Below are 23,598 nucleotides of genomic sequence, written 5' to 3'. Positions count from 1 at the left end.
AAGAGACGGGAGCCACTGTTGTGCTCCTCTACTACACTCCAGGGGTTGATCGAAAAGATGAGCTGACATAAGGGAAAGGTTCTGGTGTGAGATTGGGCCCCCGCGTACCTCAGTTAAATGCCCCTCTAGTCACGCACGTGGGCCTCTATCCATCCACAAGAGGGAGGCTAAAAAGTGCGAGTGTGCTGGTTGAACGTGGGCCAAACTCAGGCTTCGCACCTACGTAGCCCCCGTGTGCTCGGTTTCCTCGTCTATAAAACGGGAATGATAGCAGTACCCTTCTCACAGGTGGATGGGAGGCATCCATCAAGGAAATAAACACATACATGCATACGTCCATAAAATGATGCAACTAAATGGCATTTAGTACGCACTGGATACACGTCCATTAAGATCACAGTGGCCCTCGGTCCCTCCTGGAGGGGTTCGCTGTCCCTCCCGCATGTGAGGGATGGGTGAGGAATGAGCACTGTTGGCTCCCAGAGGTCTGCAATGACATCATCAGGCCCGTGTCCCGTTGGCTGACTCCCATTCGGACTGAGTTGCCACCCGTGTTTCTGCAGCTGTGGGTGCGTCAAAGGAGCGGCCACGTGGGGGCAGAGGGTCCAGGTCTGGGCTCTGCTACGTTCCTAAGCGCAGGGAGCCAAGCCGAGCCCTTTCGGCTTCCTGGCCCGTGTCTTCCTTCCCCAGAAACGACAGTTCCACCCGCAGCATGTGGCTCGGTGCCGGGCGCCTGAGAGCCTGACGACTGCCCCGTCGTGGCGTCTGGCACGTGGAGGCCGTCGGTGTTTCTGTCCGTCGATTCAGTCGCTCGGTGGACGGGGATCCAGTGGCCCGGCGCGAAAGTGACGGCAGGTCTGGCTTCCGCCCCCCGCGGTAGCTCCAGCCCAGCTTGTGGGGCGCCCCTTGGCCCCTGGAAACGAGCGGCAGGGGAGGGAGCCCAGCTTACAGCTCGGGGCACCAGCAGCGTGGGAAGGGAAGGGCCCTGGCCCGTGTCCTCTCCTCCCTGCCCTAGACCTTGGCCATGGCGGCCAGAGGGGCCCTCCCCCCCTTCCTCTCTCTGGAACAGCACCCCTTCGCCCCCATCTCCCTCAAACTTCACCTACAGATACATTGACAGTTGTATGTTTGATGTTGTTCCAAACCACGTGTCAGGAAATTACGAGGCGATTTCTTCCCCTCTCCCGGTACAAAGGTCAAGGCTGTGTCAATGTCCTGGTGCAGGCCCAAGTCAACGAATGACCTGAAGTCTGCCCTGCGGCCTGAGCCACGGGGTATCCCGGGGTGTCCATGGACATGGCAATGGGGGGGTTGGCCCCTGGAGCCCAGGCTGGGCCCTGCTTCCCCCTGTGAGCCCTGCCTGCCCGCACCCCGCCCCCCATCTTCATGCCCCCGTTGCTTTGGATACGAAACGAGAACAGTAATAAAGGAGGCTGTTGTGAAAATCAACTAAGTGACTGTGTGGAAAGCCCATCCCGGGGCCCTGCACAGAGGACACCTGTCTCAGCGGAGGGCCCCCTTCCCTGGAAGGGTCACACACGCTGGTGGCAGCTGTTCATTCCAGCCACAGTCAGCAGGATGGACTAAGAGGCCTTTTCTGGGCATTGAGGCCTAACTTCCCATCTATAAGAGAGTCCAAGGGTCACACTTGGGGGTTATCTCATCTCCACGGTTCTCTTGGGTTTAAAAAAAAAAAGTGTCATGGTTCCTTGACCCTAAAGCCCTGTACAGCACAGAAGCCCCAGGACAGTGATGGAGCCTTATTCTCTCGTGTGGCTCCCTGCCCTCAGAAGCAGCCCAGAGGGTGCCGCCCCACGGGCTGAAGCCTGGGTGACACAGGTGCCTCCCTCCCGTGAGCACCAGAAACAGGACAGCGCTCTGCTGTCTTCCCGTGTTGGCTGCACCACAGCTCCGGTCACCAGGGCGGTACTGCCCTCTTCCATGGTGGGCTGGACCAATGCCTCAGCTCAGCCCATGTTTTCTCTTCCAAGGGTGGACAACAGTTCTGCAATGACGCAAAGTTAGGAGGGCCACGGTGGCCTATGTGCGAGGAGCCCAGAGGACATGGGAAGGGCGGTATGAGAAGTGGCCTCTCCCATTTAGGCAAGAGCACATGCGAGCCCAAGGGAGGGTGGTGACTTGGGCCACAGGGGATCGGGCTTGGCCTCACGGAGGGGTGGTATGTAAACTCAGCTTTGCAGGGGTGGCTTGTTAACTGCATTAATAACCGTTATCATGCTCAGGGGTTCCCAGGTGCTGGGCCTAGGGGATCCAAGGCAGATAAGACAGGATCTCCACCCTCCAGGATCTCGCAGACTAGCAAGGGGCACAGAGAGGCAAGCAGCTGGACAAGCAGGGTGTGAGTTGCACCGGGATGGAGGGGGGTGCGGCAGGGGAGGGGGACGAGTGGTTCCGCAGGCTCCCCTGGAGAGCATCACCCATGCCGTGGGCTGAGTCCTGATGTCAAGGGGAAGATGAGGCACAGGGAACCACTAAGGACTTGTGAGCAGGGTGTGACATGTCCCAGGGCGAGGTCCTGTCGCAGCTAGTCAAGGAAGCTGGGACTCTGGCTCCTGGGGTGGAGGAGAAGCCAAGGAGGGGTGGGAGGCAGGATCAATCTTGCCTGCCTTTGTACCTGAGCCTGGGCTCTGGCCTTCCGCCAGGTCATGTAGGCAGCGTGACCTATAGGCCTGCTTATGGCTCATGCTGCCCTTCTAGTGTCAAGGGGACACCTACGGTGCGTGGGGAGGGTACCTTTGCCAAGCTGTGAATCTAGGCTCTCGGTGTGCAATTACCTAAACCTTGGGAAACATCCAAAGAGATTCCTGGTGAGACCAAGAAGTGGTCCGTTTTTCCTACAGCCCCATCTTCCCATTACCTATAAGCCACTAGGGCAAGCGCTGCGAGCCTTTTTCTTCTTCCTGTCTTCCCTTAGCACCAGACATGGGGTCCTGAGTTCAGGGGGGCTTTGATAACCAACAAGGAAGACACTGCCTGACTCGTTTCTCAGAAAGCAGACTGGCCTCAGCGCTTCCCCACGCCCAATAAGGTGTGGTGGGCAGGAACCGTGAACGCTCGACCCCCCTGCTTCGTTTAAAGTGAGGGCCACTTGGGAACAAAACAGAATCACTGCCAAACTGACAGGAAGTCAAAATGACTCTTCGTGAAGATGTCATCAGTTTTTCTCCAGATGGAATGCGCGGCCTGGGCTCTGGCACCAAACCTCGTGGCTTTGAATCCCATTCTGCAACTCACTGGCTGGGTGATCTTGGGCAATTACTAAACTCACTGAGCTTCTGCTTCTTCTTTTATAACAAAGGGAAAATAATAGGACCTTCACTCATAGGCTTACTCCGAGGATCAAATGAGGCCAATGTACATACGCTCAACACGTGCTAACAATTGTTGGCATTACGATTGCTATTTCTCTTTAGACACGGTGTCGATAGGCCAAGAGGATTTTGTATCCAGGGAACACCGAGATTAGGAGAAGGAAAGGAAGGGAAAAGGTGTGCTTATGTCTAATGAGATGCCAGGAAATTCTTTCTTGTCGGAACAAAGGTATCTTTTGTTTCCAGAAGGGTCAAAATGGTTGCTCAACAATCTGGGATTACGACAAAAGCAAAATCAGCATCCTGGGTGACTGTGTCTAGGGCCACGTCCGGATGAGTAACGCTATCTGGGACTCTGCACCAGACAACCACAGGGGGTGTCCTGGTCCCCCGGCCCATCCTCAGCCGGGCCTACGGAGCTCTGACCGAGCTCTGACCGAGCTGTCGTCATCCACACAACCCCACACCAGGGGCCTGCGAGACTCCCCGTTTCCACGAAAGAAAGAAACTCGGTTTCTAGAATCCACTCCCAGGAAGGTCTCTCAGAAGAAACTGCGGAGAGTGCCTACATTTTTTGGTAAGTTCAACCACGCTCCGTGTGGGACTCGGCACATCAATTCACCCTTCCAGGCTTCAGAGGATGAGACGGGTTGAGCTGGGCCAGAACTAGGTACTAATGTGCTATATCCCCCTTGGAAGTGTTCTGATGTTTGATTCACTTACCCAGCAGAAGCCAGACGGACCCATCCATTCATAAAAAGTCAAAACAACCCGGGGTGGGGGGGTTGAGATGGTGTCCTGGTGGGAATGAACCCCAGAGGGGAGGTTTGTAACCACTGGATGGTGTTCCTTGGAGTCAAACCCCACCCCCCACCCCAAACCCTGATCAGGACCGGGAGGACGGGTGGGAGGGCCACACAGTCGGCAGGTCCAGGACCTCACTGCACATGTACCTTCCAGTTGTCAGCAAAGGGTATGCAGGGGAAGCAGACCCTCGAACAGGCCAGCGGGCTCTTTGTACACGAGCATGACACGCAGCAGGTGGGGAAAGCCAGCGTCACCCCTATATCTCAGCATCTTTTAAAACTTCCTACCTTTATTTTTTTAAAAATTGTTTCCCTGGAGGAAAGAAATGAGCGCCCTCTGTAACAAGGAAAACAACAATAGTCATAATAATGAGAAAAGCAAAATAAGCACATGTAAGTGCATTTTTTTTTCTTAGAGATTTATTTTTGTTTGATGAAGCTGACACCAGTCAGGGAGAGAGGAGAATGTCGGGAGCCCCGCAGGGGAGTGAGCACCCAGAGGAGGGGCTGTGCTTCCTGCGGGGCAGGGATGGGGGGTGGGGGTGGGCTTGGTGTTGGGGTTGGTTTGTTTGTTTAATTTGTTGCTGGAAGTTTTTCCTTTTGTTCTCTTTTATAAATCTCTCCCTGGGCTTTCGAGCTTCCCTCTCCCTCCCACCTCCCTTCCCCTGCCCCCCAATTTCATTTTTAAAAAGCGAGCTCGCTCGCCAGGTGTGTCCCCCAAGCTCTCACAGCTCTAATAAATAAGGAGCACCTGTAAAACAGTAGCTTGACTTGTTAAGTGACTCTGTACAAAGGAGAATATAGAAATACAGTATGTACACGGCATCCACGCGCCCCGGGGTGCGTCAAGGCCGGCGCGACACGGTCCCGGCCTCGCCCGCCCACCGCCTGCCACCCCTCCTGCCTCCCCGCTCGCTCGGCGGCCTGTGTGGGCGGGGTGGGGGGGGCACCTGGACCCCTCAACAGGGAGCAATTGCTTTATCTGAGTTAGTAAACAGATACACTGAATCACAAGGTGATTTGATTTTTTTTTTTTTAGTTTTCTTTTTTTTGATTTTTTTCCTTATTTTTTTCTCTTTTTTTTTTTTTTTTTCTCTGTACTCATCAGAATGGGATACTCCACGACTGTCTCACCAACTCAGTGTCAGTACACATGCTCTAGAGGACTTCTGGACTCGCAGCTACAACTGTACAAGTGCACACAAGAAAATCTACCCTGTTATCCTCCACCCACTGATTGAGGATTGGATTGCACATTTCTCTTAACCATGACAGGAGAAAGCAAACAGTGAAACAGAATCATGGGTGATCTTTCTCACTTTCCCTCTTGTTTTCACTGGTTCGTCCATACCATTCTAATTATCATGAAAGGACTCTGCGTATAGAGAGATTGCTTCACTGACTTCCTGGATCACCGAAAACCATCAGGGTTGAAATTTCATCCAAGTCTTTCGTGACGCCCAGCAAATATTCCCCCTCGGATTATTTTACACCTTGAGGGCATTTTGGTCTTCAGTTCAACACTCTTGCTGTGTTCCCAAATGGGGCGCTATTTAGGAGAATTTAAAGAGAAAGCTGAGAAGAATAAACATTTACCGAGTTCTCTTGGCATTCAGTCTCTGAAAAACCACAGTATAAACTATTCATGCTGCTTCTTACATCTGTCAAATCGAAAAATTAAAAGCCATAAAAGTGTAACACTGAAAATATGGCATTAAAAAGGATAAAGGTGGCCTTTGTAAAAATAACAAGAAAAAGTATATTAGCCAATAAAATATTCTAACTCTTCATTTAAAAGTGCATCCTGGGCGGGACAGAGATGAATCTGGAGGGGTTGGGGCTCCAGCGCGATCCCTCTCCGCCTTCAAAACGTGAACAGTATAGGTCCAAAACCATACAATGCAAATCACGATTCTTAGTGTAGCAGCAAAACCACAGCAGTTTTTTTTTTTTTTTAAACGACTAAAAAAAGATTTGTGTTTTCAAATTCGTATCGTCTTCCAGCCTCACCCTCGGAGCCTCGAAGACGGAGCGGGGAGATTTACCTACGTTGGTCCTTGTGGCTTGTCGGTGTTTTGATTTCCCAAAACCAGGGGCGAAATCCCTAAGTTCCTCTGGGGAGAAGCGGAGCCGCGGCCGCCAGGAGGCCGGGCCGCGGGGTGGGTCCGAGCCGGGCGGGCCGCTCTGGGCCGGAGGCCGCCGGGGAGGCCGCTTCCTCAGCTGCTCAACGACAGGAAGCGCCTTTATTTGTCTGAGTTCTAGCCCGAGGGGTGCTGAGCTGACAGCTGGTGTCATTGGGTGGCGTGACGCGGTTTGCTCTCGCCCTCTCTCCACGCAAGGTGCCCTGTGAGTGCGCGTTCCTGGGGGAGAGAAGAGAGAGAAGAAGGGGGGCCCCGTCAGAACCCACTGGGCCACACCACACCCCGACCCCAAGCGGGAGAACCCAGGCGGGACCCAGCGCCCCACTCAGGCCCGCTCAGGCCCACTCAGGCCCACTCAGGCCCGACCGGCCACCAGTCCCCGGAGCCAGAGCAGCGCCGCAGACTGGGACGGGCCTTCAACCCCCGGTTCTGCTCAGGGTGGGACCTGCCAGCTTGGGGTGGCGGCTCCTGGGGGCGCCCTGACCTCACCCGGACACCACAGCAGCAGCCCCTGCTGCCCGGTGACCTTTGCCCTCGCCTTCCCGCCCAAGGTCACCCCCAAAGCCAGGCCCAGGCCACCGCGGTGGGGGGTCCAGACCTCACCCCGTGCTCCACGTAGGGGCTCTGGGGGGGGCTGCTGCAAAGGGCTGAGGCCTAGGGATGGGCTTTGCAGCGCAGGAAGCAGCGCTGTCTCCTCAGAGGCCTCCTGCAGAGGCCCAGGAGCCGGGAGGAAGGCGGCTCTCCGCGGGGCCCTGGACGGCCGGGCCCACCAGCAGCGCGGACACCGGAAGCCCACAAGGCCCAGGCCTGGGAGCCCGGGGCAGAGGGCCCGAGCGGGGCGGTTCACGGAGGAAGGCCGGTTTCTGGAGAAGGCCCACCCCAGCTTTCACCACAGATGTTCCTCAGGCTCGGCCCCTCCAGCCCAACCGGCTTATTTCACTTGCTACCAAGTGAAAGGTTTGAAACAGAACCTGCTGGGGACACTCAGGGACTCCTAGTAAACGGCCGCCGAGACGTGGGCCGGCCAACTGTGAAGTCTGAGGTTTGGGGCCGCGTCTGTCCTGCCCGCATCTCCACACCCAGGCCCTGGGTCAGCTCGACACGCATTTGCCAAGGGGATGAGGGTCAAGCAGCCCCCGTCCCCTCCCCTCAAAACTGTACCTTTTTAAAAAAAAAATAAAAATAAAAATAATTTTTTTTTTCCTGAAGATACGTGAGGACACCAGAAATGCCAGCCAATGGGTAAAATCTGACTAACATGAGGTGGTGACAGAGGACTCGTAAACATCTTTACAACGGTTGAGATTATTCCTAGAACAACGAGCACGTAATTTCTGAGAGGTGATAGAATTTAAAACTTGAAGGGACCCCAGAGATAGTATAATTGCTGCATTTTATAGATGAAGAAAGAGAGGCCACAAAGAGACCCGCAGCCTTGCTCAGGGTGTCTGTAGCATGAATTTAGCAAAGTATGAGGAGGTCAAAGTGCCCACTGGGAGGACTAAGTACAAGCTTGCGCTTTAGACCCTGCTATCCAAGTCCTGGTGTTAATGGTAACGATAATAATGATCGGCCAAAAACAAGGTTTGAAAATCTGAATGTGCATGACAGGAAATGCCTGAGTTCCCCAAATCACATTAAATCACCAGATCCGTGTGTATTTAATATGTATATTAAATAACCAAAGTGAAAATGCAAAACACCACAAGTATGCAATGGGGGTGGAATTACAAGGCCATGGAAACCTTTTCATTTGGCATGGTCAGATTTGGAAATGTGGATATTTATCTCTGAAAAAGGAGCTCATTTTTATTCCTTTCTTCTCTCTCTCTCTCTCTCTCATTTCTTTCCTTCCTTCTTTCTCTTCCTTGCTTTTTTTTTTTTTTGAGAGTGAGACAATGGCAAGAAGGGACACAGAAATAAGAATGCCAAGAGCTGCCATCAAATGAGAGGTCATAAAGATTTGGAAAGGAGCCTCAGAAATCACGACTGGATCCAAAGACACAAGTGCAGCTTCTTCTGGGGCAGTTTCTTTTCCATTTAGGGAGCATAGTCTGGAACTTGCTGTGCAGGGAGGAAAACCGTCCCCACCTCTGGGCTTGGGCCCAAGAGTGACCAAATCTTGTAGTCGGGGGGAAGGGGGGGGCTCCAAATCCTTTCTTTAAAAAGAAAAAGGGAATTTTTTTAAAAAAGTGTTTTAATGCTTTCTTCCAGGGACTGGGAAACACCACCATTTTGAAGGACTTACTTGAGAATGTCGTGATTGCTTTTTTGAAGGATGTGGCTTTTTTTTTTTCTTTAATGTGATCATGACCTCAAAAAGAGGAATCTTTCTCCAATGAGTTTCTTTATATTCAAATCACCTTTGGACAAAGGCCAAACATGGGCAGCATCAGCCTACTTGGAGAAAATTTCAAGGCTTTCATAAGGGACTGGGAAAACGGGATTATAATGAGAGCCATTCTGCAACCTTAACTACAGCGTTTGCCATCCCAAACACTATAATAATCATTATTATTCTCTGGTATCTATTATTGTCTGGTAAATAATATGTGTTTTCCCCCCAAGTTCTAAAGGGTGCAGCTGCACCACACTCTATTTTTTGCAACCCCATTCCTGCTGCTCTGAAAGCTCCTCACACCGAGCTTATTTTAAGAGAACGGCAAAGTAGACAATTTGTGCTCTTTCCTTCCCTCCACCACGTATTTGCCACGTCTGGGACACCCACAAAGGCCAGATGGTGGCAGTGCAAGTCTCTCTCTGCTGGTGACATTTGAGGAGGGGGTGGTACCGAGGTCATCCTCATCCTTTCCTGTGGCTCCTCTGGCTGGTGCAGGGCAGCCCCCTTTTGGGGACCTGAGAATCAAATGGAAATGGACAACCCAGCTTTGGGCTTCACCTCCCAGAAGTGACTGGTTTGCAAACTATGAAACTCAAGAGTGGGGAGGAAGCGAGCTTGCAGTTTCAGAAAGTGATCATGAGGAAGCTCCAGAGCCTGGGCTAGTTCCTACCTTTGCCCTTGCCAAGCAGAGGGATCTTATGGAAAATCCAGTTTAAATTTCTTGATCTGAGCAAAGGGGAAATTACTATGATAAGTGAGACACAGACACCCATCCCCGTCCAGCACACCCCCTTCCTTGGCCTCTCCAAGCCTTGATTCCTCTTCTGTGCAATGGGCGCCTCTGTGAGATTTTTTATTATATCCTCTATCAAGTTCTGTGACTGTAGGATCTTCGGATCAAAGCCAGTGTCAGTTATAGGGGATTATAAACTTGAGCAGTTGACTATTAATCTGTTAACAGCGCGTAAGGAGAACTAGTAATTTCTGAACCCCCAAGCCCAAAGTTTCAGAGACTTCTATTAATCACACACACACACACACAGCTCTCTGGCAGAGGATTTTGGAGTGTCCCTTACTGCAGGGAAGTCTAGGGAAGTGGCTATACTTGTGCCTCACATATGAGTTTTCCTGTGAGTCAGGGGTTCATCTGAAGGCAGGACAACCCAGGGTTGTATTTTGTTGGATTTTGTAAATGGTTGTATTTTGTATTAGTACCCAGGGTCCTGTTGCAAGGAATATCACACGCACATAACCCATCCCGCATACCATGCATGTACCGGGTTTGAAGGCCGGCTGCACAATGTGTGGTCTCCAGCAGGCTTGTATGGCCAGGTGCCTTCTGGATTCCAACACCCCCCCCCTCCCCCCATCCCTTCAGGTCAGAAGAATGAAGTATCTTCCTAAGCAATGCATAACCAAGTGACTGAGCCTCCGCCTGCCTGGCATATTTTTCTTTCTTCCTTCCTTTTTCTTTTTTTTCTTTCTTCTCAGTAGGTTCCACACCCAGTGTGGGGCCCAGTGTAAGGCTTGAACTCACAACCCTGAGATCATGGCCTGAGCGGAGATCAAGAGTTGGATGCTTAACTGACTGAGCCCCCCAGGTGGCCCCCTTTTCCTTTTTGACATCAGGAAAGCATTGCTAAGAATGTGATTGAGTTACTCATCCCCCGCCCCCACACAAGAATTTTCAGAGAACTACAGAGGAAAAAAACAATGTGCCTGGATTCTAATAAATGCCTTCAATATTGCTACTATCAAAATACAACCATTCTCACCTTTTCTCCTTTGGCCTGTACAGCCTAAGACTTATGCTGGCTGCATTTAAAAGGAGATTTTATAATTTCTACACAACCACTCCCAAAAGTAATTATGTGTCCAGAGAAAAATGTTTGTCCTATTCTACATCCCAACATTTGTAAGGTGGTACAAGAGTCCACATCTGCCAGGAAGCCTGCCTCGACTTACCCATTTTCAAGACTTTTATTCTTCTTTCCTTCCTTAGATACCTTTGTAATTAGCATAATCAAAATCCTGTACGCCTGTCCTGTCTTACCTGTTTAGAAGGCAAGCTCCCCATGTCTGTCATATTTATTCCCGGAGCCTAAAATCCTGTGGCATCAACTCTACAATGTGCAAGAAATGCCCACTGCTGAGCCGGCTGGCCCTTGTCCACTTACCCCAGCCCCGCAGTGATGCGGCTCACTCGGGCACGTCGGCCCATCACTTAGCACGGTTAAATACAGCCATTACGTGCTGGCTTCGGCCACGCTGTTTATCTGGGACAATAATGAGTCCCTGAGGACTGAACTGCTCTCAGGTAGCCGCAGCTATTCTGGGACACTCACAAGAGTAGAGCCCTGCGGTCAATGAGCAGAGTCACCTGCGTGAGCTGATAAACCCAAGCGTGATGCCAGATAGTGGTCTCCACGGCAGGCCCTTCCCAGAAGAGGCTACAGCTTGGTGAGGTTTTGCCAAAAACCGGTTCCTTCTCTCCCCCATCAATCATTGCTTCGTGAAAGTTTGGAAATGGCTTTTGCCACGATTGGAAACGGTTTTCGTTTATGAAGTAGATGGCACCTCTCTTCTGACAGCTCATTAGTTGGTGAAAAACATCCCTTCTCCTTCCTAGCGTGACTGTTACGGGAAATAACCAGTGGTGGGGAGAGGGGGGTGGGAGCCAAGGGTGACAGCTCCCTGAGCTCTGGTCTGAACCACAACCTCATCACCACCGTGCTACTCTCCCCACAGTGCCGATAAGCCAAGGCCCATGTATGTTTAACAGAAAAAAAAAAAATTAGGCCAAACCTAAGGCCTTCCTTTTCTTTTTATTGTCTCCTTTAGCAATATCTCCTATTTTACTCTTTAATCAATAAAAATCACAACCATATAAGACCACCCACTAGGATAACTCCATCCTTAATTCTTTGTTTTACAAATTAAAAGTTTGGTTTTCTTTGCCTGGCTGCTTCTATGAATTAAACGGGTACAGAGGCCTGTTTATTCTCATAAGCGGTCACCGCTGTTTCTCGCTGACCTCTGAGAGTTCCTAGGAGACAAAGAGCCCTCAACCATGGAACCCCATTGTGTGCACTCATACAAGTCCTTCTCAACATCTTCTTTAAATACCTCAAATCTTTCTGGAACCTGGGAGTTAGAGCAAACCAAATGACCCTGTCTGGCCCTTTCCTAAAAGCATGCAGGGATTCATGAGCACATGTTCACTAACCCGCTGGAGCTGGTGGCTACATCCAATTCAAAAAAGAGAAAAATAAAGGAGACTTACTAATAGAGCTAATGTTCTGCAGGAAATTTTGAAGATGAGGCGAGAGCTCTGTGCCCCTGCCTTTTCAGACTGAACACATTGCCATTATGGTTTGGGAAAGCTGCATTTTTTTTGCCCCCAAAGAAAGGAGTCAAGTTTTTAGTGAGCACCTACTTTATAGGAAATATTGCACGAGGCACTTTTACATGCTTATTCCGCTTGAAAACAAGCATATTTTATATACTTATTTCACTTATACACTTTTTTCATTGAAACAACAATGCTATTTAGGTATTTATTAATGTCCCCATTTTACAGATGAGGAAACTTTCCCAGGAAGGTCAAGAAGCTTACTTGGCCAAGGTCACTAGCTAGAGGCAGAGTGGCTTGAGTCCAGCTCCTTTGACCCCAAATCCCACATTCCCCTCCAGGGAGTGGTTCCCCCAGTCCTGGTTTCATCGCCTCCTTCCTTCCCAACAAGCAGGGGTCGCAGTGTCAGAGCCTTAAAGGGCCCTAGAGGCATACCTGGTCCAGGTCCTTTGCTTTAGAAACAAGAACTCTGAGGAGTTATTTGATAAGGGATTATAATTACATTTTCATTCAAGTTTTGTCTAATACACAAACTAGCTAATGCTGGTTCACGTGTCTTCTAAAAATTCCGCCTTGAACAAAAAACAAATAGATGTTTATTGTGTTAAGACTGAGTTTGTTACCTGTCTATATCTATACTATCTGAACGTAGGCATTCTAGATTAAAAAGAAGAAAAAGATCCAAGAGCAAAAAGCAGTTTTATGTGGCAAGTAGCTATGGTTTATGGGCAACAGTACATTTTAGGATTTTAGGTGGGATCTGGAAAGGTGGTTTCTCTAGCACTTTATCTCTTCTTTACAGCCAGTCCATTAGTAGAGGAGGGAGATGGATATATCAAAGAGAGAGAAGAGAGACACAGTTCATGTTGAGGGAAACTAACTTCACCACACAATCTAAGAGCAAGCACACTGACTCCCCAGCACCCCACCGTCCACCCCGCCCCCCCCCCCCCAGAGCCAAGGAGATGGAGAATGTGGTTAATAATTGCTTCTCTGCAACCCTTCATCCTCCCGACCCCAGATGTTGAGGTACGACTTACTTCCTCTCTGCGATCAGCTGCCCAACGGGAGGAAGCAATACCATGGGTGGCAAAAATATGCCTCTGGTTCTTGGCAAGGGGGGTGTAACTCAAGCAGCTTTGGTCATATCTGGTGTCCCACTGAGAGGAAAGGCAGATGAGGACTCAGGTTCTAATCCTGGCTATGCCACTCTGACCTTGAGCCTTTGCTCTGTTTGTCCCAGTCTCTACTTGTAAAAGTAGAACCAGACCTCTTAGAGTTTCTGGAATGGTTTCCCTAACAACCTCCAAGGTTGGCAGCATGGAAGCGTTTCATTACACCTTCCATTACACATCCAAGGGAAGCGAGTTCTGGGCTGCAGGGGCCCCCATGACAAGCACCTACTGTACGCCAGGTACTTCCTGGGCATTTTAACCTAGGTTATCTACCCTGGAGCCTGGTGACTCTCTGCGGTCGGGGCTTTTACCTTCATTTTCCTGGCATACGAGACATGCTCAGTGATTTTGCATGGGGACTCTGGAGCCAGGCTGCCAGTCAAATCCCTGCACTGTCGCTCACTGACCGATGACACCGAGTGGGAGACTTGGCCTCTCTGTGCCTCAGTTACTTCATCCGTAAAATGGATGCAGTAATGGTAACCCAGAGAGTTGCTGTGGGCATGTAACATTTGAACACTGCCCTCCTATAGAGTGTGCTCAGTAACTATTAGCTGACACAATTATTTAACCAGAATGTCGGTACAAAGAGATTATAAAGCTTATCCAAACCCTCACAGCCAGTAAGAGATACAGCCAGTTTTCCAATTGGAGCAGGTCTCACTCCAACCCCGTGTCGTCTTCTTCCAGGCCTTGCAGCCTTTCTAGAAGGGACAGTGGCTGCCAGCTGTAGGGCACCTGGGACGTGCTCCACTGTCCACGTTTTCTTACCTGTCCCTCACAGCAGTGTTCTTGCTACTGGTGACCTAGAGGAGACAAGGCACGTCCTTCCTCACCTACTGAACGGCTCTGCTGGGATCTGGACCCAGGCAGGCCCAACTCCAGAGCACATGTTCTTTTCCAGGAAACCATTCCACTGCCTTCCTTCACCACTGGGAGCCCACTGTCACTGCATGTGGGAGCTTCAGAAGATCTACGGTGTGGGAAGTAGAAAAAGATAAGAGCACATCTCCAAAGGTCATCCCACTCCCTTGACAGCACCTGCAGGCCCTGGGAGGATGGGATTCGGCTGCTATGGAAATCTCAGAAGGTGTCTGAGGTAGAGTCAGCCCCCCAAGCGTCCTGGCTGCTCTTTAGTCCAGGACCAGAGCATTTGGGTGTCACTGCAGCCACTGTACAAGTTCTGTGCTCATCGGCACGGAGGTCCTCCGCCGGAAGAGCACTGCCTGCCTCTGAGGGCCCAACAGCCCGCACCACACCTGGCCGGCTGGCCCATCAGGAAGGCCGAGGCCCTGTTTGTGCAGCAATCTGGGGCCCAGCCAGCACCCTCGACTGGACTTTGACTTGGTCTATCGGTCGTGAGGTTTCCTTCCACCATGGGCTGGGAAGCCTCGAGGCCTACACTCGCCACAGAGTTCTTCCTCCCGTTGCACGACTACGATGCTGTGCACACTTGGTGTATACGTGCGGCGGCCTACGCCCCTCACATGGTAGCGATAACATCCCACAATGTTTAGAAGCCACCACTGGTAATTAGCCTGTCATCAGAATGCAGCCATCAGCTTTAGGGATGCCAGTCTTTCTCTTGCTTCCTTTCAGTCTGCGAACAGCTGCTAAAGTAATTTTCTTTGAACACAGATTTCGTGCTGTCACTCCTCTGCTCGAGGTCATGGTGACGTTGCCTAACGCGTAGAGTACAAATCGGGCACCCTCCGGCTCCCCCATTCACCTGCCCTCCTCCAGGGCTCCTCTCCCTTGGCAGGAGGGCATTACTCCAGGCGGGGAAAAGGGGAGCTCATCCCCAACGGGGCTCATCCTCTTCTGCCTCTGGGGCCTTTGACATCCCATTGCATTCCTTCCTCTTACACGCCTGAAGGCCAGGCCACGCCACTCCACAGACTTCAAGTCTCATGGAACCCCATCGGGGTAACTCCGTTAGCCTATTGCTCTCCTGGGACTCTTCTCATTCATATATTCAGCAAATATCTGCAGGCCCAGTCTGCCAGCCCTGAGCTAGAAACTCGGTGACCCCAGGGAGTGACCCGCGCCGGCCCCTGCCCTCGCTCAAAGCATACTGTCTGCAATGCCACAGTGGTTTGTAGTTCTGCGTGTTGCTTGGAGAAGTTGCCTTGGTTATTTCTTGTCTCTCTTGGCAGGTTATTAGCTCCTCAAAACAAGTCAAGGACACCTGCCACTCCCTCTCCCATTTTTTTGTTTGTATCCTTCCTTCTTGCCTGCCTGCCTTCCTTGTATCTCTTGACAACACCTGCACCAAGTCAATGTTAGATATCATTAGTTAAAAATGGATGTGTTTTAAAAAAAATGGATGTGTCTTCTTCTCTAGGAAAAACAAATGAAGATCATCTCTGACCCATCAATAAGTAAAAGGGGACTGCCTCCCTCTATTTGGATATGATGGGGGAATTTATTAAGTTTGTGGATTGTAAAATATGAATTAAGTATAAATTAAGAACTCCCAATACAGATTCTTTTTAAAAAGCTATTATTATTATGTATAGGCCACACACACACACACACACGTGCATGCACACAGCTGAGACAAAGAACAAGTCGATCAGATGACCAGACAGTGAGGAGTGCTGTCAAAATCAGAACTCTGAACTGGTGGCCCCTCATCTTCATTTGCAGAACCATTATGTTTTTCCAAAATCTTTCATAGTTTTTCAATTAAGATTTGGGATTCATGTTGCTCAAACCTTGGTGGATATGAAAATAGACATTAAGTCCCATGTTTATGATGCCATCATATTAAATGAGAGGAATGGAGGGACCTGGATGTATTTTTTGGTTTGGCAAATTGTAGAAATACTTTTTTTCAAACATTTGGGGTTTGGCTAAAACCAAAACTTACTTTGCCAAGCACTTTGGCCTTAATTTTTAAACCCATGTGTATTTTAAAAGAAATTCAATCTATATGTTTCTGACTCATTTACACTTAACTCATGAAAATGCTGTTTGGTGAGAGCTATTAGATGTCCAGGCAAGTTTATGAGGCTTTTTAAGCCTTCTTTTCCCCGTTCTTACCAGAGACTTGTGTTTTGCCAGCCATAAAAGAGTGTGAGCCCCAGAGGCCTGTGGTCAGTTTGAAATTTATAACCTCTGAAGCTTAAATGGAGTCTGAGTGTGGAAAAAGGTTTTTTTTTTTCTTTTTTTTCCTTTCCTCTTTTTCATATGAAGTGCACACACAGGCTACCTCTGATAAAGATGGGATCCTGGATCTTCGTTTCCAAGATGGCTAAAGGTGAATAATAAAGAGTTCTATCTAACCACCAATAAATTGCCCCTAAGACACTTCAGAGGAGCAATATGGCACTTCAAACTCATGTGGACACGGATTCAGACCCAACCCTCTACAGGGAATTTTTTACTAATTACTCCTAGGATAAGACAAGGAGGTAAGACACAACAAACGATTCAAGTTGAACACTTTACCTTTGGGAGAACTGGGTAATTTTTTTTTTTTTTAATCAGACAACCAACCCTGTTTATGATTTTTTATACATTTTTTTAAATTAGTAGAATCTACTAAAAATAGCATTTGAATTAAAACCAGAGAAGCAGGAAGAACGTGCATGCATGCTGCAGTGACTTCACCCCGTATCTTCTCTATATAATGATGCTCAGATACCACTCAATTATAGTATTCCAGTGGGAGAAAGCTTTTGGATAAAGTACTTAAAAATGGCTTATAAATATTTAAAGTATAAGCATCTAACAAATCATAATGACAAAGTTTTACATTTAACCACATGTGCTCCAAATATCTTGAAATTACTCTAAATATGGGTTTAAAATATCAAAAGGGCTTGCTGATGGGATGCAGAACTTTGCAGAGAAACTTAAACCTGATCGTTCTTGCTCCCACAACACCCAATCTGCACAATTTTTAAAGTGTGCGTGTGTAGATTTCCTTAGAAGAAGATCATGTTACAGTCTGAATCTCCAAAACAAGAGTTGAAGGATGAAATATAAGGTTTCCCTTTCTCTCACCAAATGCAGCTCAGCCACTTTGCTTCTAGATAATTTGTTAGTGTAGGTTGGCTCAAATTTAAGACAGTAACGTTTTAGAAACACATCGAGAACTCAGCCAGCTGCAAGGAGGATATCATTACAAATTGAGACACATGTTGTATGGGAATACCATTCATTTTCAATACCAAAAACATGTCTGGGGAAATAAGCCATGCAAATGAGGGAGAGATATACTTTTTAATTGCATTTTTGGGATGTTAGGTCAATGGTTCATATCGAATGAGTCCATAAAGTGTGTCTCTCCCTCCTGTTCTGTAAATGCCATCACATTCTTACCTCCCTTTTTACCCAGAACAAAACACAGCTTGCTATCAAAGAGACCCAACACACCAGAGGTTCAAAGGGAGAAATGAGACATCCAGCAGCACAGCCAAAGAGCCAGGTGGAATGAGGCTGGGGAGCGCCGGGCACCTCCCATTTGCCCCGGTCTGGACCCCACAGCTACGGGGAAAGGCAGTTCCCTCTCTCCCTGTTGGCGGGCGGGGGGGGGAGCATTGGGGCAGCTTGGTTGAACTGTTGGCACATGCTTTTGCTGACACCGTAGCTCAGTACCAAGAGCCAAGGGTTCAAAGATCTGGGGAGCAACCTGACTGGTTTCCAATCTAAGAATGTGTCATGCACTCAGGAGCCACTCGACAGCACAGGAGGCCGATTGCAAGTTTTGGTTGTTATTGTTGTTTGCTTTTGCTCCAAGTCATTGTCACTGGAATCTTTTAAATGACCCTCGAAATAATCTGTGAGTGTGTGCATGTGCGTGGGTTCCCCCTCTCTGCGGACGGCCTCACGGTCTCAGTCGGGACCCCCACCCCACCACCTGTCAGGCAGCATGCTGTGGACACCCACAAATTTGGAGGAGAGGCCTACCCAGTTAACATTCAGAGCTGGCGTCTGAGATGGAGTCCACCCCTTTGCCGTGAGAACGGGACCCTGTTAAATGAGGCCCACATCACATCATCTCTTTTGCAAAGCTAAGTGAGTTGTTTCTCTGAAAATGGCTTTCTTTTATGCTTTTGAGGCTTTAAAAAACAAAAGTTTACACGTGCAGAATGCATCGCCTTAACACGCATTCACATGTGAAGGGCTACCCTGGAAACCCACAGCGAAGAATACAAAATCGTTCTGTGCAGGGCAGGGGGAAGGAAGGAAAACACAACGGCCACCTTTGTGGCCCTCTGGCACAATCTCTTTGGCACAAGAGAAGCTGGAGAAGGCAGCGTGCTGGGGTGGAGGTGTCTCACTACATGAGGTAAGTGTCCCGGGCTGTGGTGTATTTTGGTCCTCAAACACCTCTGCCCCTCCTCAAGGCTTGTCTGCACCAACATAGGTGTAAGTGATTGAACCATGATGCCCAGGCAGCAGCTCAGGCTGGCAAGGGGAGGATTCATTGGAAATCAGACGGGGAATTTCTTTCCAGTGCCTTTCTGAGCACTGGTTTGTTAATAGGTGATGGAATGCTTTCCCCTCTGTCCAGGTGAAGAAGCATGCTAGGGAACTAGGGAGTTAGGGAGCTAGGGAGTTAGGGAGCTAGGGAGTTAGGGAATTAAGGAGTTAGGGAGCTAGGGAGCGAGGGGGAAAATGGGTAGCACTCCCAGACACAGCGACATCAATGCCTTAGTGTTTACTGAGCCGTCCACTTCCCAGGCGCTGGCCATCCTGCTCCCTCGGCCTCAAAAGCAGGGTGGAAGCTTTTCCACTGAAGGACAATGTCTCCCACTGGAGTAGAAACTTCCAAAGCTAGGGGCCTGGGAAGCATCTAGCTTGTTTCTTTTCTTGCTTACCTTTTCTTGCGCTCATGGGATATGAAGAGTCCATACAGCCTTTTGCCTTTGGTCACTAAGGCCATCTTCTGGGGCAAGTGCTACATTACGGAGCTGTGGATGGTGGTTCTGCAGACATCAGGTCCACAGAAAATACTGCTGAAAAGAATTCTGTTTTAAGGGAAGCTTTACCATTAAATTGGCTTCCTCTGAGCAACAAGAAAAATTCCAGCTCAGATATGGTTTAGTGATAAGATAATCCTTCAGAGATGTCAGGCGAACTTCTGAAGCCAAAATCTACGGACCTCTCCTCCCAAGAAAATGCCTCGTGCACAGGTATATAAAACTTGCTCTGAAATCCCAGGGGGGAGCAGCTGAAGGCCATCCACGGACTAGTCCAGGGAGCAGGAGACCAGCTTAAGGGAGCTGCCACATGAGCCGGAAGGCCTGGAGCAAGGCTAGCACGAGCATGGCACCTGCACGCCCCTGAGACTCCGTTCTGCAAAGTTTGCACACTAAGCACTGTCTCACCTCACCCGAGTCCCAGCCCCACAAAGATGGAGGGTTATGGCTACATCTGAAAGAAGTAAATACCCGGTCACATACATCATTTCCTAGTCCATTGTAATCTGATTGAAATAACATCCAAAAGCCAGATGCTTGCACATGGAAACCACCGCTGTCCACCCTCAATTTTAAGGGTTAAAATAGAGCCAGCGGCACTGAACGAGATCTTGACCCTGCGCATTCCAGAAAAGTCTCCTGTACGAGTCTGAAATGATCATAGGAAGCTCGGGCAGGTCCTCCCCCACTCACCCGTGTACATGATGCAGACCTGGTGGTTCCTCTCTGGCTCTTTGAATTACCCCTACCTAGAAATGGACAGCTATCCGCACCCCCACAGCCCAAACTCAAACATCAGGGATTATATGGCCAATTCCCGCACACCCCATAACCAAGTACTGTTGGTTAAGAATCTCCAGTCTGGCCTAGGATCTGAGCACATCGCTGATTGGACTCATCTCCTCACCTCACTCTCAGGTTTTCTTCTTTTCCTTGCTTTTGTAGGAGGCACCCATAGCCGTATTTAGAATGTATGGACCTGACTTCCCAGGCGGTCTACCCTCTCCAATTTCTCAGCTGGAGAAACTATGCTGCCAAAAAAAAGGTACCTGTCACCTCTTGATGAAGCCCATTCTTGATGAAGCCAACACCGCTCCCCCCAGCTTGAGATAGTCCTTCCTGGGACTGTGGCTCCATAACCAGACTAATAACTAAGCTCCAAGAAGCCACAGCTAGGGCTGCCTCCTGCAGCTCTCCCAGAGAAAACAGAAAGTGGGAGGCACCCCTGCTGCCGAGGCTGAGGAAGCACTGAGGCATCGGGGCCAGGGAAAAGAGTCCCAGATTTTCTTCCTGTTTTAGAAACATGTAAGAAATCTGGAAGGCACGAAGGTGGGAAGTCGTATGGACTTGTTGCTCCAAGGGGATGGAAAAAGTGAGGGCGAAAAGGTTACTCATGGTACACATTTTTTCCATTGATTATTTTACTTAGAATATGTCATTTCCCTGGAAAATCGAGGAGGGGGGGGGATATTTTCTTTTGAATATCTTCAAACATTTGCAAATGGTTACTCTGAACTCCCCAATGTACCATAAACAAGTGTAAACTGTAGAAATTCAGAAAATGTACAAATACAAACAGCTATCCCCCAAGCTCCAAGGCAAAGACAAAGATGGGAGTATTCCATTTACAAATGGAATTCTTTGCGGATAGAATAGTTTGGAAAATGTTTATACGTTGTTTTTCTTATTATTTGGGGGAATATTTTCTTTCCAGCCTACAGAAGCTGCAGAACTGGCGTTTGGAGTCTTGAAAGTCGAAGATTAAAGGGAGATTACAATCTTTCAAAATCTTCGACTAAAACTTAATTAGTTCTGCCTCCAAAGACACTAGCTGCCCGTTGAAACCGTCTGTAATCATATCAACAGAGAATGCATAAGGTCAGGTACCCAGGAACGGAAGCCCTTCAAAACTGGGGGGGGGGGGGGGGCGACAACAAAAAAAACCCAAAAAACCCCAAACCTAGTATTTGCCGAGAAGTAGCAAACATGATGGTTTCTTTGGAGAAAATCGTAGCTGCCTCGCTTACTGATTTGAAGATAAGTCGGCTTTGAATGTGCCTAACATGATAAACAAACCAGTAACAGAGTAAGAGAACGGCAGGCCCGGGGAAAAAGTATGAAGAGCCCCGACAAGTTACCAGCGGCCTCTCCAAGAGAAATAACGCATGAGTCACCAACGAGCACATGGAGAAATCACTCAGCTGCACCTCATCCACCACAACCGAGGCCAGTTTAATGCTTTCCCCTTTGGCTCTAACTCGTCACCATCCCTGTTCTCCGTCAGGGCACAAAAGCCATGCCGCCCTTTATTTAACGGATACATTTCCAATTTCCACAACCATATGAATGGGCTGGGTTTCTGAAGGCACCGAAGAAAAACAGCACCACATGTGCACAGAAAATCAGGAAGGGTCAGAGAATGGGAGTGAATTACGGCGGGTTGAGACTGTGCTTCCAGGTGACATGCAACTCCAGAGGGCAAGAGGAAATGTGATTTAGTGAAGGGGAGGCAGTTCACCGCCCCCTCCCTCCGTCTTAAATCACTTGCCTTGTCACCCTGCTGAAGCTGGCGAAGCCTGAGTGTCTCTGACTTTAGAGAAAAGCTGTAATTTCTTGGGGGACCCATCATAAAAAGAACTCTCCAGTCTCGAGGGGCTATGGGCAATTTTGTCACTGCATCTTCGGAAACTGGCCGAAGCCAGGTTAATATTTTTAGTAACGACTCTGGTCCACATACAAGACCCTAGCCTGATTCTTTATTCAGAAACATTTATCATCCAAACAGCCATCATCTAGTTCATGCTTTTATGTTCTTTTGGGCCCGTGCTACTCATGGACCGGTGGCACTATTCTTGACCTGGTCACTTCTCACTCGGGTCATGGAAGTAAAATCGTTCACCCTCCCCTTCCTCCTGTAATGTCATCGGAGTGAGTGACATTAGAATCATTTTTAAAAATTACAATTCCCAATGCTTTCTGGCTTTCTTTGTCCCACACCTTCCTGCTACTCACTGCTTTATTAACCAGATTACATTAGTCTGGTGGAGACATCAGGGGCACTGGAAGTTGTGGTGACTCTGAGAAGGCTGAGTCCATCAGTCTTCAGACGGTAGAACTTGTAGGTGTAAAACCCAGGAAGGAGGGTGAACCGATTTTTACTGTTCTGCTCCGACAGGCAAAGCCATCAGTGGAAGGAAACCTCAACCTATGGTGACCAGGAAAGCCTTCTTGCACCACCGGCAGCCCCCTCGAGCTGGCTCTACGCCTCCCAAGCAAACCTCGGGCTGCAAGTTAGGTGGGTGCCCACGTAAACATGCCAACTTGGAGACAATGTCTGGACACGCCACATCAAGTGTTCTGGTCCACATTTATATTTCCCACTGTGGAGTAACGGGCTGGTATTCTAGGTTTGCTGTTGTTGCTGGGAAAACAAGAATTGGACACTGTCAAAAAGAAGAAAAAACGAATACTGTCTCAACACTCAGAGAAGCTGGTAGGTATGCTGGGTTTTTAAAAGTCTAGGAACTTTCCTCAAGACAACGAAGGGGAATATAAGACTTTTATCAAGCGGGGCAATCAAGGGACCATTTAGCCTGTTCTCTTACAGTGGTTTGAAGAAACTGCAGCTCTGGAGTCAGACAAGCTGGATTTGAATCTTGACTGCTCGCTAGCTTGGGCAAATTACTTAATTTCTATGTCTCGGCTTCCTCATCGGTAAAACAAAGACAAAAATAATTACCATCCAGATCCAGACCCCAATAAATACTACTGAAAAACACTTACAAGAAGGCCTGCACATACAAACGTGAGCAAGTGTTTGTGCTAGAAGGTCCACTTCCACCCGGACTTCCTTCCTCCCTGGGGGTATATCCCCCCACCAGACTGTACGGGTCTGAGGGCAGGCGCTGCGTCATATTCCCCCTCTGTGTCTCCCAGCTCGTGGAAGAAGCTGCACACAAGTTAGGTGCTCAATAAACGTTCACTCCTCTTCCTCTGCTCTCCACAAAGCCCCGAGAAGCCTCAACTGCTAACATCTGCCCACCTGCTAACATCTGCCGTCTTCTGGGACAGCAGGCCTGCGTGTGTGGCAGGTCTGAGTTACATATTGGTTCCCCCACTTGCTAGCTCTAATTTGGACAACATCTCCATGCCCTATCCTCCTCCTTGGTGGGGTACAGAGGAGGCCCATTCTGCTAGGTGGTGGGAAGGTCAAAAAAGGCCACATCTGGCCCCAGCGGGGTGTGCTACGCATGCTAGTTCCTCTTCCCCTTACTGAAACTCTGGCCTCATTATCAATAGCTTGTTTTGGCAGTAGGCAGGGTTCCGGTCACGGGGTCACACATAGGGGGACTCTCAGCTGCCTCGGCGGTGTGGCCCTTTCTCCCGCCGAAGCCTTCCACTGTCTGCAGCGGTGAGCGACCCACTGGGCCACTGGGATCGAGAAAGGAGAGACTGAAAAGCTGGTCAGCCGAGCTGGAGGCCTGCCCTAGGCAATGCTGGTGGGGGACCTGAAGGAAG

At 49.3% G+C, this 23,598-nt stretch overlaps 1 protein-coding gene across 3 annotated transcripts in view; it reads right to left on the bottom strand.

The window, feature by feature from the left end:
- Nucleotides 1–5,836: 5,836 nt before the first annotated feature.
- SOBP (sine oculis binding protein homolog) overlaps nucleotides 5,837–23,598 on the bottom strand; it is a 162,035-nt gene continuing 144,273 nt past the window's right edge. For 2 of the 3 annotated variants that reach the window (XM_072738294.1, XM_072738276.1), the window contains one exon: nucleotides 5,837–6,498. In XM_072738294.1, coding sequence (XP_072594395.1) covers nucleotides 6,363–6,498 — 136 coding nt within the window. In that variant the 3' untranslated portion in view covers nucleotides 5,837–6,362. The remainder of the gene's footprint in view (nucleotides 6,499–23,598) is intronic. The other variant, XM_072738284.1, reaches the window with a different exon arrangement.

This window comes from Vulpes vulpes, chromosome 1, assembly GCF_048418805.1.
Source record: "Vulpes vulpes isolate BD-2025 chromosome 1, VulVul3, whole genome shotgun sequence".
Taxonomy (NCBI): domain Eukaryota; kingdom Metazoa; phylum Chordata; class Mammalia; order Carnivora; family Canidae; genus Vulpes; species Vulpes vulpes.
Note: the sequence above shows the minus strand (reverse complement) of the source record. Positions and strands in the feature narration are given on the sequence as shown.